Source organism: Thalassophryne amazonica, chromosome 19 (assembly GCF_902500255.1).
Source record: "Thalassophryne amazonica chromosome 19, fThaAma1.1, whole genome shotgun sequence".
NCBI lineage: Eukaryota > Metazoa > Chordata > Actinopteri > Batrachoidiformes > Batrachoididae > Thalassophryne > Thalassophryne amazonica.
Window position 1 is genome coordinate 41,906,232 of NC_047121.1, and position 14,120 is coordinate 41,920,351.

At 40.5% G+C, this 14,120-nt stretch overlaps 1 protein-coding gene across 1 annotated transcript in view; it reads right to left on the reverse strand.

Moving 5' to 3' along the window:
- Positions 1-14,120, reverse strand: part of LOC117500998 (cytokine receptor-like factor 1) — a 42,950-nt gene that overhangs the window by 1,842 nt on the left and 26,988 nt on the right. The window contains 5 exon segments of the mRNA XM_034159797.1: positions 2,567-2,660; positions 2,747-2,821; positions 5,081-5,163; positions 5,166-5,237; positions 12,982-13,151. Coding sequence (XP_034015688.1) covers positions 2,567-2,660; positions 2,747-2,821; positions 5,081-5,163; positions 5,166-5,237; positions 12,982-13,151 — 494 coding nt within the window.

The window sequence follows — 14,120 nt, forward strand, 5'->3', positions numbered from 1 at the left end:
CGATTAAAATTTGGTGATGATCTGCATTAAACTCTGGAATATAGCATAATGTATTAGTTTGCCCTTTTGTGAATCCACATCCTTCAATATTGATATGTGGCGGAGGAATGTGCTCTATTGAGTGCCCTTCTAGTTCTTATTTGTGTTTACTCTGTTGCACTCACCTTTCTCGTTATTTATTTTTGTGTGGTTATTTCTCTTATGATGGTTATGTTTGGGTTTAGTTATTTATTTTCCACTCACCCTTGGTTGTCCTTTACTCTTTGATCACCGTCCCTGTCCATTTAGTTCTGTCACTTCTACACCACTTTATTTCCCACGTGTGGTTGTGTTTCTTTCTCTTGTTTGTTACGCACATGTATCATTAGTAGTTTCAGTATTTAAGCACATCGGTTCTGTGTTCTCGTTGGCGGTTCCTTATCATAGTTGTAGTCGTTACTCCTGTTGTTACTCCTGGTTTTTGTCATCTTATTTTCCCTGTCATCTATTGGTATTGTGCTTCCACTGTTTTTTTTTTAGTGTGGGGGGGGGGGGGGGGGTATTTTTGTGCACCTGTGGTCTCACTAACAGTTTAACTGTTTGCACTAGGACTCTGCCAATAAACCTCAGAGTTGTTGTCACATCCTTGAGTTTGCCTATTTGGGTTCAACATTACTACGTACCTTAACAGCTCTTGAAGGAATTTTCTTCATCATCAATCACTGACTCATCTTCAACCACTTACTCCAATTAAGGGTCACGGTCATTATGCATAATTCCCAGGATCATCGTGTGTGTGTGTGTGTGTGTGTGTGTGTGTGTGTGTGTGTGTGTGTGTGTGTGTGTGTGTGTGTGTGTGTGTGTGTGTGTGTGTGTGCAATTTTCCTAATTTGTCAGTGAAACCATTTCACTGCACTGCTTCACATATCTATACTCAACAAAGGTATAAACGCAACACATTTTAATGCATTTATGATGCATTAAAGATCTAACATTTTTTCCATGCACACAACAAATTTTGTTCTCCTTTGCCAAGATAATCCAGCCACCTGACAGGTGTGGCACAGAAAGACGCTGATTAAACAGCATGATTATTGCACACAGCGTGTGACTTAGACTGGTCACCACAAAAGCGCAATCTGAAATGTGCAGTTTTATCACACAACACAATGCCACAGATGTCACATGTTTTGACTGAGTGTGCAGTTGGCCACGCTGACGGCAGAATGTCCACCAGAGCCGTTGACCGTGAACTGAATGTTCATTTCACGACCATAAGCTACCTCTAATGGCATTTCCAGTGCACACATAGCCACATCAACTCAGCATGGACACATCTGACAGATCTTTTATCAAGATCAACTTCATACTACGTTTAATCTGCATCTTCATATTACTCATCTGCCTGGTGGATGGATTATTTGAGCAAAGGTCAAGTGTTCACTAACAGATTAAAAAAAAAATGTGAACAAGAGTCCAAGGAAAATAAGCCTTTTTGTGTGCAAAGAAGAAATCGTCAATCTTTTAGTTAAACTCATAAAAAATGGAAGTAGAAGTGAAATATATGCATATAATATAAATGCATTTATATTTGTGTGGAGAATATCCAATATACCGAAACCTGTTGTTTTCTTGCATTTTCATGAGCAGTTGGACATATGAAGATGCATTAGGAGGCGCATCCAGTGTAAAACTTGTGCCATCAACCCCTGATAAATTCTGACTGAACATTTGGGGGAAAGATGTTGGATGAGGATAGACGAGACAAGGCCCACAGAATTTTGCCATTGTCTCCAAGAATTCCCTCTTTTTCTCCAACTAAAAGTGAAAAACTTTAGATTCTACCTTGATATTACCACACAAGTGTGTGCATAAACCCGACCGGCCTTCAGATGTCAAGATCATCCAGCCATACAGCACTTGTTATGGATGGCAGGGTTTCCCCAAGACATCAGTGCCCATATTTCCTTACTCGCTGCATAGGGAACAGTTAACACTGTATTTGAACACAGTCTCTTAACTACAAAACCACGTTTCAAGTTAAACCTCAGATTGAATTATTTCTGTTCATTATAACGCACCATTTTCATTAAAATTAAATTTCCCCTTGTATGGTAACGGCTGTCATTTCGCTCATGTTGGATATTCTCAGTCTGACATGGTTTGATTTATTGTGTGCTTTGAAATTTCTTGATTATTTTCACAATCTTATAACTGATCCTTTTAAACATTTAGATGAATAAAGAGTTTTTTTTAAAGCACATCTCATTATTCTGGAGCATGAGCTGATATCTTAAGATGTCGTCTTCTTCGTTGGGTGGCATACGATTTTACAGAACAAACTTAATGTATAAATTGGCTTCTAAATGGAAGAAAACACTGAAAAAATGTGTAGCGTGACCCAGAAGGTTTGGTTACCCTTACATATATATATATATATATATATATATATATATATATATATATATATATATATATATATATATATATATATATATATATATATATAGATATATATATATATATATATATTTTTTTTTTTTTTTTTTTTTTTTTATTGCGCATGTGCACTTGTGACGGTGCTCACCGCTGACTGGCGTAGATGCGGCCGTGGGATGGCTCCACTCACTCCAGATTCCAGCTTTGCGAGATCCGTAGATGCCCACGGGATTGCAGCGAACCTGTACGAAATATGAAAGTTTATTACCGATTTCAATCTGAGACATCGAAACAAACCAACGACCACGAACGTTCGCTCGTGTCATACCTGGACAAAATACACCGTTCCAGGCCTGAGTCCAGCCAGACGGCAGGATGTCTGATTGCCGACATCATCCATCACCTGAACGCCAAAAAAGAAAAAAGAAAAATGGAGGCAGAAAGAGAAGAGTGAGCGCTGGGGGTCTGACCGCAGTATTAAAAACCAATGGGCATAAACGGAAACACGGAGGAGCCAAGATGTGGAAAACACAACCGCAAACCATCTACAGCCCTAAACATACATGCGCACCACATTGTTGAGTTGCTCCTGATCAGAATGTTTATGAAATAGTTTAATGGAAGTGTGCCCTCTGGGTAAAATCTGCTCTCTGTTACAGCACTGGAAACACACACACACACACAAAGGGGTTTGTGCACATAAGACACAAAAGGAGACAAAGACAGGCAAACTGTGCACACACTGACGCTAATAGAGTCTCCACTTTAACCACTTTCACTCTGGCATTCGGTCTGTAAACACTTGTTCACAACGACTAAAACAGAATGCAGAGAACATGGAAATTACAGGCATCAGAGGCCTAATAATGTGACGCTGAGAAGCCAAATCGGCTGAGCGTCTTTACAGCCATGTTGAAGACATTAACAGCTGAGGATGTATCCTTTCATTCCTCAGCATGACCTCATGATTAGGGCCGGTTCAGAGGGAAATCGTGTTTGTTTTCGGCCGCAAAAACCCCTTAAATCCGCTTGGATTTTGGTCTCCTTTCTTCCTTCAAACGGTCTCATCCCTCCGCCGCCGCTCCACGCCCCTTCTTTCTTTTCCATTTTTTGCGAGGAAAGATTTGCTTATACTACATCTGTGTAATTCCTACTTAATTAGTGGAGAATCATCACTTTTACCCAAAGGACTCGAGTGATTCAGCATCTGTCTGGCTGAATATTTAAAAGTAAACCAGGTGTGCACAGTGGCTTCAATCTGTTCTTTCTTTTTTCACTTTTTTTTTTTTTTTTTGCCTGATGTTAACTTGACATCGAGATTTATGATTGACAGAAGCTTCTGAGCCACCCAACTGTTAACTCATCTGGCAAAGGAGGCCTCAATCAGACTAGATTAGAGGTAATTACAGCATCAGGATGAGAAACAGATGGAACTGGACGATGTCTCTGCCGGTGCAGTTGAGCTTGTTGTGTTGTTGTTGTTGTGGCCCTATCTTCAACCCGGCAAAACATAGACACAGTTATCAATTTACCTCTCAGTGTCTATGTTGTTTAAATAGTAAATGCACTAACAATACGGTGCGTGTCCATGGGTAATTCTACAGTAACAGAATTACAATCAGCAAATTTTTATTGGCAAGATAAAATATGGCCAGATTGTGCTACCATTGTAATTGTGTTACCATAGAATTGTCTCCATGGATGTCTTGGTCTTAAAATGAGGTATAGTCAGGTCTAGTGTTGGTGCATATGCACAGACCAAAAAATCCTGGTCAAAAAAACTGCTCCAGAGTTCATTCATTCGTAGGCCAGATTGAGACAACCAACTTCCATGGATCTCACTCAACTCCTGTTTCAAACTGAGACCACCTTCTTTCAAGGGTCTCCTGGTTGTTGTGGTCCACACCAGATTGCGATTACTGTGTATACACTTGTCCAAACAAAATACACCAAGGGGGAAAACAATCCAGAGTCTGTGAGCAGAGTTCAAGCATTGGCAACAAGGATCCACCAGGACAAGGAGATTCTTGTACTGCACTCCAGGCAGGAGCAAAAGACCTGATGGGGAGCACAGGTCCCTGTCAGAATCAGTGACTACTGGTGGCACATTTGAGAGATTCATCTAACATCTATTCATGATCCATCCAGGAATATGTGTGAGGTCAACATGGGAGCTCTTTGAGATCTGGAGCATGCCTATGGGTTAGGGGACCATCATGTGGACGAAAAAACTGGGGAATGGCCAATATGCAATTGTAGTCCGTTTTACTGTGTCCATTTTCCGGTGCCATAGTGGAACCAGGTTTTGGTGCCCAACCTTCATAAAAACTAATGGAAAAATATAACATTTTAACAAGGTCCTTTAATAAGGACTATTTCTTCAACAAATGCACCCTCACTTCTGTCATCTACTCATTCTGCCGTGTAAATAGTAATACACCAGGTTCGAGTGTGCACCGTACTTAAAGGGAGAAACAGATGACCATCTTATTGCTGTAATTCATATTATATTGTGCTGAAAACACACCCATGATTAACTGTTGTAAGTGACCATATCCAACCTCTTTGCACTGTGTAAATACTAAAGGGAGTTGTAGATGCTCCAAATGCATGTGCACTGTGTGCTTTAGTCTGTGCACTATATAGACTGTATGTCCTTTACCTTCCAGTCTTGACTGTCCTCCAGTCTGTAGCGGATCTGGTACTTGGCCTGAAACAAGAAGTCTTTGAGCGCAGGCGGAGCTTCCAGCGGACACTCAGCTGGTCCTCTAACTCGCCAACCCGACTCACTGTCACACCCGATGGAGGGTCTGTCGTCACTGCAGCAAGATAACAGGTAACAGAGCATGATATCACGTTCACCTTCAATGAGTCAAAGGCAGAGCGGTTTATGAAGTATACGTGCTGTGAATTGTGACGCCGCGAAATATGCAGTGATGACTTGGATATAAACCACTGCTGCAATATGACACAAGAATAATATGAACAGTTTGGCATGTAACTAACTAAAAAAAGCCATTTTGCTGTTATAGTAGAGAAGCTTGAATCTTCGACTGGACTGGGTTGCTTGATGCGAGGACGTTTCACTTCAAATCGCAGAAGCTTCCTCAGCTAAAATTCTTGCTCTGGTAGTCTGACTTCTGTCTGACCCTTGTAGAGAAGAACAAACAGAAGCCACAAAAGCTGGAGTTTTAAACCTAACCAGACCCCTCCTACCGAGAGGCAGACTGCTATTGGCTAGTGACTAAATAATTGCTTTAATTAGCACCTGTTGTGCTCTTGTTAGCACCCTCCTAATGACAGGGTAGCTGTCCATCCAAACGATGGGACTGACGCCTCTCCTGATGACGTGAATGACTCATTACCATGAACAAAAGACTGAAACTGCTTTGATCTGAGTACCCCATTGTAAACAGGGGACAAAGCGTGTCTCAAACCCCCTCCCCGGTTAAGGCTGGGTTTCAAATGTTTTACATAGAATGCCTCCTTCACCTCTCTCTCAAACCATTTCTTCTCTCTGGATAAGATTTTAACTTCCTTGTCTTCAAACGTGTGGCTGCTGCTATATTGTAGTAGATTATTTCTAGTTGCCACCTTTGTTTAATTTAAGGAACACAAATGTAGTTTGTACAGATGTTTCTCCAAACAAAATCACAGAAAGCCTTTAAGTGTAGTCTGTTAATGTAGAAAGTCTGTTGCTTTTTTTTAAAAATAATTAATTAATTATGTTTATTAACTCAGTCTGTCGAATATTCTTGGATACAATTTTAAGATTTGTTTATAAGACACCCTTTGACCTACATTAACTTTGTGGATAGCTGTATAATATGACCAGGGTTTCCCCAGATGTTATATAGACCTGGTGTCCTCCAGCCCAAAGCTGGTTGTTGCTGTATCTGAAATTTGTGCAACATACATTTAAAAAAAAAATAGCTAAATGAGAGCTACTCTGAACAGTTGTGCCTATATCTGTTGCTGCAGACCGTAAAGCTAAATGTGTAAAGCTACTGGTGATAGCTGATTTTCTTAAATGTGCTTTACAATGAAAGCATGTTAATGTAAAAGCAACAGCAAGCACACAACATGCAATTTTTAAAATTGTTAAGGGCTTTTGCGGTAAAAAAATGAACAGTTCTTAGATGGCATTTGCTCAAGTTTTTGAAAAAGATTAAACAAATGGCACATTTTGGTTGGAAGTAAATTCTATCATGTGTGACAAAGGACAAAGAAAATCAAATAACTCAAACTTCTAACATCTTTGTTCATTAAATCTCACTGACCCATTAAAGGAAAACCTTTGAGAAACACAATGAATTTAAGATGTGGCTCAAGTAACAAACAAGAGTTCATATCTGTCAATAATGACTGATTTTATCTCTGCTAATGTAGTAACGTTTTCGTGTCATTGGAGGTGGACATTATTATACGTGGCACGTGCAGGTCATATCAGCAGGCTTTGCTGTGCCAGATCCATCTCAAGGTTCCCTCGTACTTGCTCAAATCATTTTGGATCCTGTTTTGCCACCATCAGAATATGAAAATTGCAGTAAGATGATGCTCAGATTGCACATGGACTGCTGTCGGATAGGTGTCCCATCTCGATGGCACCCGGTTTTGAACATTTGCCTCACACTCGGGGCCGCCGGCCAATTTTGACCAACTGTGTGGACTCTCGCAGATGGCTGTCGGAATGCTTTTGAACTGCAACTGGACACTTTTTGGATGTGGGACAAATTGTCATTTTGACGCCATCCGGCCTCATTCTGGTTATGTGTGACGGGGGTATTATACTGTTCTTGAGTTTTTGGACACAGAAGGTTTTGCCATACAGACAGACGGAAGGACGGACAGGACAGCAATTTCTCTTGACAAGCACAACTTACAGTTGTGATATAATTATGCACTGACTTTCACAAAATCTAGTGGAGGGGATGGAGAATAGCTACAGAAAACACCATAGGCATATCTTTAATTACTCATTCTACAGTAAATATTCCCTATGTACAAGCACTGGGCCAAAAGTTTGATCTTGGCCTGTGATGCTGACTTACAACTGATTTTTTTTGAAAATTCAAATTACTTTGTGGCTGACTCACCCTCAATCAGTGAACCAAATTTGGTCTAAATTAGTTGAGCTGAGTTATTTTGTTCACCTACAGATGGACATACAGGACCGGAAACGATACCCGTGCATGTGATACCGCATGTGGGCGTAATTACAGTCGTCAACAGTCCAACTGTATTCAGGAATACCTGAAACATTCATTCTGACTAATCACTCAGTATTTATCACTACTCCAAAAAATCATTGTAGATATTTAAAATGTAATATGGATGTTCAGCTTCATCATGGTTGGCCATATTGTACTATACACCCTACAGTTACATTTATAGAGTCCAGAAACCGTCTCAAACCAAACAGTAGAAATCCTGTTTTAATATGGCACAGTAGATTGGAGGATTGCTCAGTGCTGGTGGTGGTTTGTGGTCTTTGAGTGTCTTCGAGCCTCTAACTTGTGTGCGCTGGAGGCTTTTTCATCTGACAACGATTAACTTTTCAACTAACAAACATGTGGTGACAGATCATTATTTTAACTGTGTTCACGTACCATTTTGGGCTCAATCGTTTCAATCTTAACTTCTGTTCCATTTCTTAATGTCATCCTTTAGCAATAAACAAATAAAGACGACCCAGGGGAAGAAGAGAAGATGGGAAAAATTCAGTGGAAGGAAAAGTGGGAGTCGACATGACATTCAGAAGAGGGGTAAAAATTTGCTTCTGGTTGGGAGGCATCTCACAGAATTAAGATGTTTTATTGTCATTGACAACAAAGGTAAAGAGTAATTGGAAACCGAGAAACTAGTTGCCTCCAGTCTCTTCCATCTGATGACTCCATCAGACTGTGGAATGCCAAAGTGTAGGTGTTTCTACCTGGATAATTAATTGGATATGACCATAGACGTGAGTCACTCACCGCCTTCGAGGCAGGTGTGGCTGGCGTGTTTTATGACTAAGTCGTGGGTGATTGGTGGTGTTGTGGAAACTGCTGAGTGAATGAGAGGAGGGCCGGGGCAACCTGAACGAAACAAACGCACACAAGGCCAGAAGCCGCCCACACGCTGCCTCTGTATTTCCATACGGTTGTCATGCCCTGCCCTGCTCGTGGGGTGTGTAAACAGGTGCGTGCGTGCATACATTAGGGAACGAAATGAGATTACAGTTTGATGGATGCATGCTTCCTTCTTGGTGATGTGTTCACCTCTGAAGCCTTACATGGCTTTCTTGCGTTATATTTTATGGCAGTACACCAGCTACGAGTGAACCAGGTGAAGAATTCTAAGCTAATCAGATTGTATTAGTTCAGGTTCAAGTCCTAAAGCCTTGAAGCTCGAGCTCCTCGAGTCTCAGGGTCTCCAGCCGGCTAGGAGACAGGATTAGTTTGAAGGATCAGCTTGGAACATTCCATCGTACATGAAAGGAGTTTAGCAAATGTTTGCCTGAGAAAACAGAAAATGAGAAAAGTGTGTGTGTGTGTATCCAGTCACACAAACATTTATGCTTGTCCAGGTGTGTATGTGCATCCATCCATCTATCTATCTGTCTATCTATCTATCAAGCTAGGTGCTATTGAACTACTTAGTTAGTTAGCTCGCAATGTAACCCTCTTTCTATCTAGGGGAGGTAATGGTCTAGTGCAGGGGTGGCCAAGTTCGGTCCTCGAGAGCCACATTCCTGACACTCTTAGTTGTCTCCCTGCTCCAACACACCTGAATCCAATGAAAGACTCCTTAGCAGACTTTTAATGAGCCTTTCATTGTATTCAGGTGTGTTGGAGCAGGGAGACAACTAAGAGTGTCAGGAATGTGGCTCTCGAGGACCGAACTTGGCCACCCCTGGTCTAGTGGTTAAGTGTTGGGCTTGAGACCAGAGGATCCTCAGTTCAAATCCCAGCCGTACCGGAAAATCACTAAGGGCCCTTGGGCAGGGTCCTTAATCCTATCCTATCCTATCCTATCCATCCATCCATCTATCTATCTATCAAGCTAGGTGCTATTGAACTACTTAGTTAGTTCGCTCGCAATGTAACCCTCTTTCTATCTAGGGGAGGTGATGGTCTAGTGGTTAAGTGTTGGGCTTGAGACCAGAGGATCCTCAGTTCACATCCCAGCCATACCAGAAAATCACTAAGGGCCCTTGGGCAGGGTCCTTAATCTAATCTAATCTAATCAATCAATCAATCAATCAATCAATCAATCAATCAATCAATCAATCTATCTATCTATCTATCTATCTATCTATCTATCTATCTATCTATCTATCTATCTATCTATCTATCTATCTATCTATCTATCTATCTATCTATCTATCTATCTATCTATCTATCTATCTATCCCTCTGTCCAACAGTCCATCTAGCTGTTCTACCTTACCAAGCTAGCTTGGTGTGGAGATGGTGTTTTGTGGTTATTTGACTGACAGCAGGTATCACTGGCAGAGAACATGCCAGAGTCTGCCAGTCGGAGGGAAGCAGGTGCTATTGTCCATACACAGCCCATCACGCATTGCGCGCGGCTTGCTGTGCGTAGTATTTTTCCAGTCAAATAGAAAACAATGTAATACTGTGTTTCTCCTTTCTCGTAAATATATAATTACAGAGTCAAAGAAGCACTGTTCTAAATTGTACACAGATATTATCCAGTTAAAGTGACTGTTTGTCAGTTCTTCCCAAATGTAAATGATACATTCAGTTTTTGTAACTGTGAAGGGGAAAACATCCCAGTGGTTAATGGGCGAGAGGCGGTGTACACCCTGTACCGACTGCCAGGAAAAATCCATTGATTTGACTATTATTTTCTTATGAACTGCAAAACATTTTCGCAATTATTCCCTCATCATTTCAATGAGAAGTCAACACTTGAAAGCTTTTGTTGATTTCTTTGTTAAACAATCTGGTCCAAAGGTATTTGGATAGTAATACAGTTTTTGTTTTTCTGCCTCTGTACATGACCACAATGGAGTTGAAATGAAATAATCAAGATGTGCTTGTACTGGTGACTTTCAGCTTTAATGCAAGGGTTTAACAAAAGTATTATGGTAAACGGACTGCATTTATATAGCGCTTTTTCATCTACATCAGACACTCAAAGCGCTTTATAAGTAATGCCTCACATTCACCCTGATGTGAGGCTGCTGCCATACAAGGCGCTCACTACACACCGGGAGCAATAGGGGATTAAAGACCTTGTCCAAGGGCCCTTAGTGATTTTCCAGTCAGGCTGGGATTTGAACCGAGTATCTTCTGGTCTCAAGCCCAACACCTTAACCACTAGACCATCACAGACACCATTTAATAATTACAGCCACTTATATACACAGTCCCTCCATTTTCAGAGGCCACAAAATAATATATTACTGTCAATACATATCAGCACTTTTACAGCCAGATTTCTTGAGAGACATCAGGGGATGAACATTTCCAAGTCATTGGGTACACCTCCATCAAACATTAAGAAATGTTTGGAATCGGCAGGTCACAAAACCTGAGTGATTGTGCAAGCAGGAGATTCGTGAAGGAAGCCATCAAGACGCCAATGACAGCTCTGTTCTGTCGCTGTGATTGGAGAAACCTGTGCATTGTGCAGCAGCTTTTATCTCTTGCATCAACAGCTTCATCGTGGAGTTTAAGTCAACGCTACAAGCAAGTCTTAATTGTTTCATTTCAACTCCATTGTGGTGGTGGACCAAAGCATTCATCCATTCATTCATTTTCTACACCCGCTTATTCCAATTAAGAGTCACGGGGTGCTCGAGAGGGGGGAACACTATATCTTTATCTGCATCCACATTTTTTTGATGACCCATTGTGTTAATCTCTACACTGATTAAGACAATAAAATGTGATTTGGGCAAACACTGGATCCCCTTCGTCCTATCATGCAAAACTTTCCATGAGCTTGTTTGACTGCATTAGTTCATTACCGATGTAATTGGTCAGAGGTGAATGTCAATATGCAAAATGTTATCATGCCAATTTCGATAATTTCATGGTTTCACTCTAAATGTTTGAATTCATAAACATCAAGGAAGCATGTCGGAAAACGTCGGCGGCCAGAACACCAATGCACACGTGTGCAATAATCAAGCTGATTAATCAGCAGCTTGATTATTGCACATGTGTGCAATAATCAGCAGCTTGCCATAGAGATGAATTACCTTGGTAAAGGCAACCTGCACACTAACATGGGTTTTAACAAATATACTAACAAAACTGGAGTGAAATCGTCTTTTTGTGTGCTTAGAAAAAAATCTTAGATACTTTCCTTCAATTCGTGAAAAACTGGAGCAAAAACTAAAATGTTTCTTTTTTGGTTTTGTTAATTAGAGAGTAATTTTAAAAGAAAATTTGAAAGCATACAGTACTGTGCAAAAGTTTTAGGCATCCCACCGGTATAATAAAAGTAGCATTTGATGCTCCACCACCACCTTTTTTAAATTGGCATGTCAACACAAAATCAGTTCCAAGAAGAGTGAATATGTGAGCTATTTTTTTTAAAGTTCCATAATAATAATACTGGCGTACTGGGCAGTAGAATACCACACAAACACAGTTGCAAATGATCATGCAATATTAAAATGACTGTAAAATACAGTTACTCAAAGTTATGTTTTTTTAATAGTTTTTGAGGTCCCACGACTTACATGCTGAAAAATCACACGTAAATACATCCCAATTTTCACATTCATTACTATTAAAGCAGAAACTCATCACACATTTAATTTATTCATGAATATTTATCAGGTTTGCATCATTTTTAATGCTTTTATGATGCATTAAATTTGCCTAAAGCATTTGCACAGTACATACTGTATATCCAACACAAATACATCTTTTTTAAACAAATATAACTTTTATTACATCTCTTCTTTTAGTTTTGCTTTTCAGGCTAAATAAATGAACCCACATTGATCAGTCTCAAAAAGGAAAATGACTTGAGAGGTCATCAGTAGACATCGGATCCTGAGGTTGAATTGCTGGGAACCACTGTCCTAAATTACCGCCCAAGGAATCATTACCGCTGCAGTCTAAACGCGCCTTGACACTGACACAAATTTGATTTGATAATTTTATAGCTACTCGTAAGAAGGAATGAACATGCAACTGTTTTACCAAGCCATTACAATCTAAATATTACAAATAATTACCTTTTAGACTATTTCAAATGTGTTCTTCATGTCATGAAGCGCAGGAGCGAGAAAGAGAGACAACAACACTCCAGCTGAAACGGTTCTCTGTGATTCCGGAAGCGATCAGAGGCGTTTTCAACAGCCAAACTCTGAGAGAAAATGATTAATCTGCTATGAAATAATTATTTTATATACGCAGCGTCCAGCGCACAAAGCACATCATCCAGCTGGGAACACAGCTGGTGGCATTGTCACGACAAAGTGCGTGAGAGTGCAGAGCCAAAATGCATGCGAGTGTCAAGGCACCTTAAGGTCTAGCATGACAAATAAAATAAAGGGGGGAGGGGGGCGCCAAAGGTCACTACTACTCATGCTCACCCACGTCTAGGATGTCCAGCGTGATGACATCAGAGGAAGCCCGGCCCAGCTGATTGGACGCTTCCACCCAGATCTCGTAGGGCGTAAAGAGGGACAGTACCCGGGAGATGTAGCAGGAGTACGGCTGAGTGTGGCTGTAGTCCTCACATTCCTTCTCTTTACCGTACCACCTATCAGGAAAGCACACAACACTAAGCGACCTGTGGGTGACCTCAGGCAGCTCAGAATAGTGCATGTGATGTGGACTCAGCTGTGGAATGCATTATGAGTTAAATCAGTTAAATCTACAAGCTGCAGTACTTTTATGAAGCCCTTAACTCACATATATTTAACTATGCGGCGTCGTCATGCTGTTTGCACGCCTGCGGGGGCTGCCTTTAAAGCCAATTACCTTTTGTTGCTTTTAAACTGCTGATTTAATTAGTTTAAAATGTAAATCGCCCATTTAAATGTGTCCAAAAGAAAAAAGCATGCGGTATGCAAATTTCTGGCAATGTGCAGCCACAGTTTAAGTCCTGAATCAACACAGTTTATTATTGAGTGAGCGAGTCCACAAAATTTCCATCAGCAAAATTTTTAATTCTGATGAAAACCAGGTGAGGACCAGTGAAGTCTTGTTTTAAGCCATGTTGTCATCTTTTAATACGCAAAATGACCAAAAGATAAACTAAAGTCAGACAGCCTGATACTACAACCCCTGGCAAAAATTATGGAATCACCGGCCTCAGAAGATGTTCATTCAGTTGTTTAATTTTGTAGAAAAAAAGCAGATCACAGACATGACACAAAACTAAAGTCATTTCAAATGGCAACTTTCTGGCTTTAAGAAACACTATAAGAAATCAAGAAAAAAAGATTGTGGCAGTCAGTAATGGTTACTTTTTTAGACCAAGCAGAGGAAAAAAATATGGAATCACTCAATTCTGAGGAAAAGATTATGGAATCACCCTGTAAATTTTCATCCCCCAAACTAACACCTGCATCAAATCAGATCTGCTCGTTGACATTGACCCTGTGCCATGACATTGACCCTACGTGTCTTCTTGCAAGGAATGTTTTCGCAGTTTTTGCTCTATGGAAAGATGCATTATCATCTTGAAAAATGATTTCATTATCCCCAAACATCCTTTCAGTTGTCC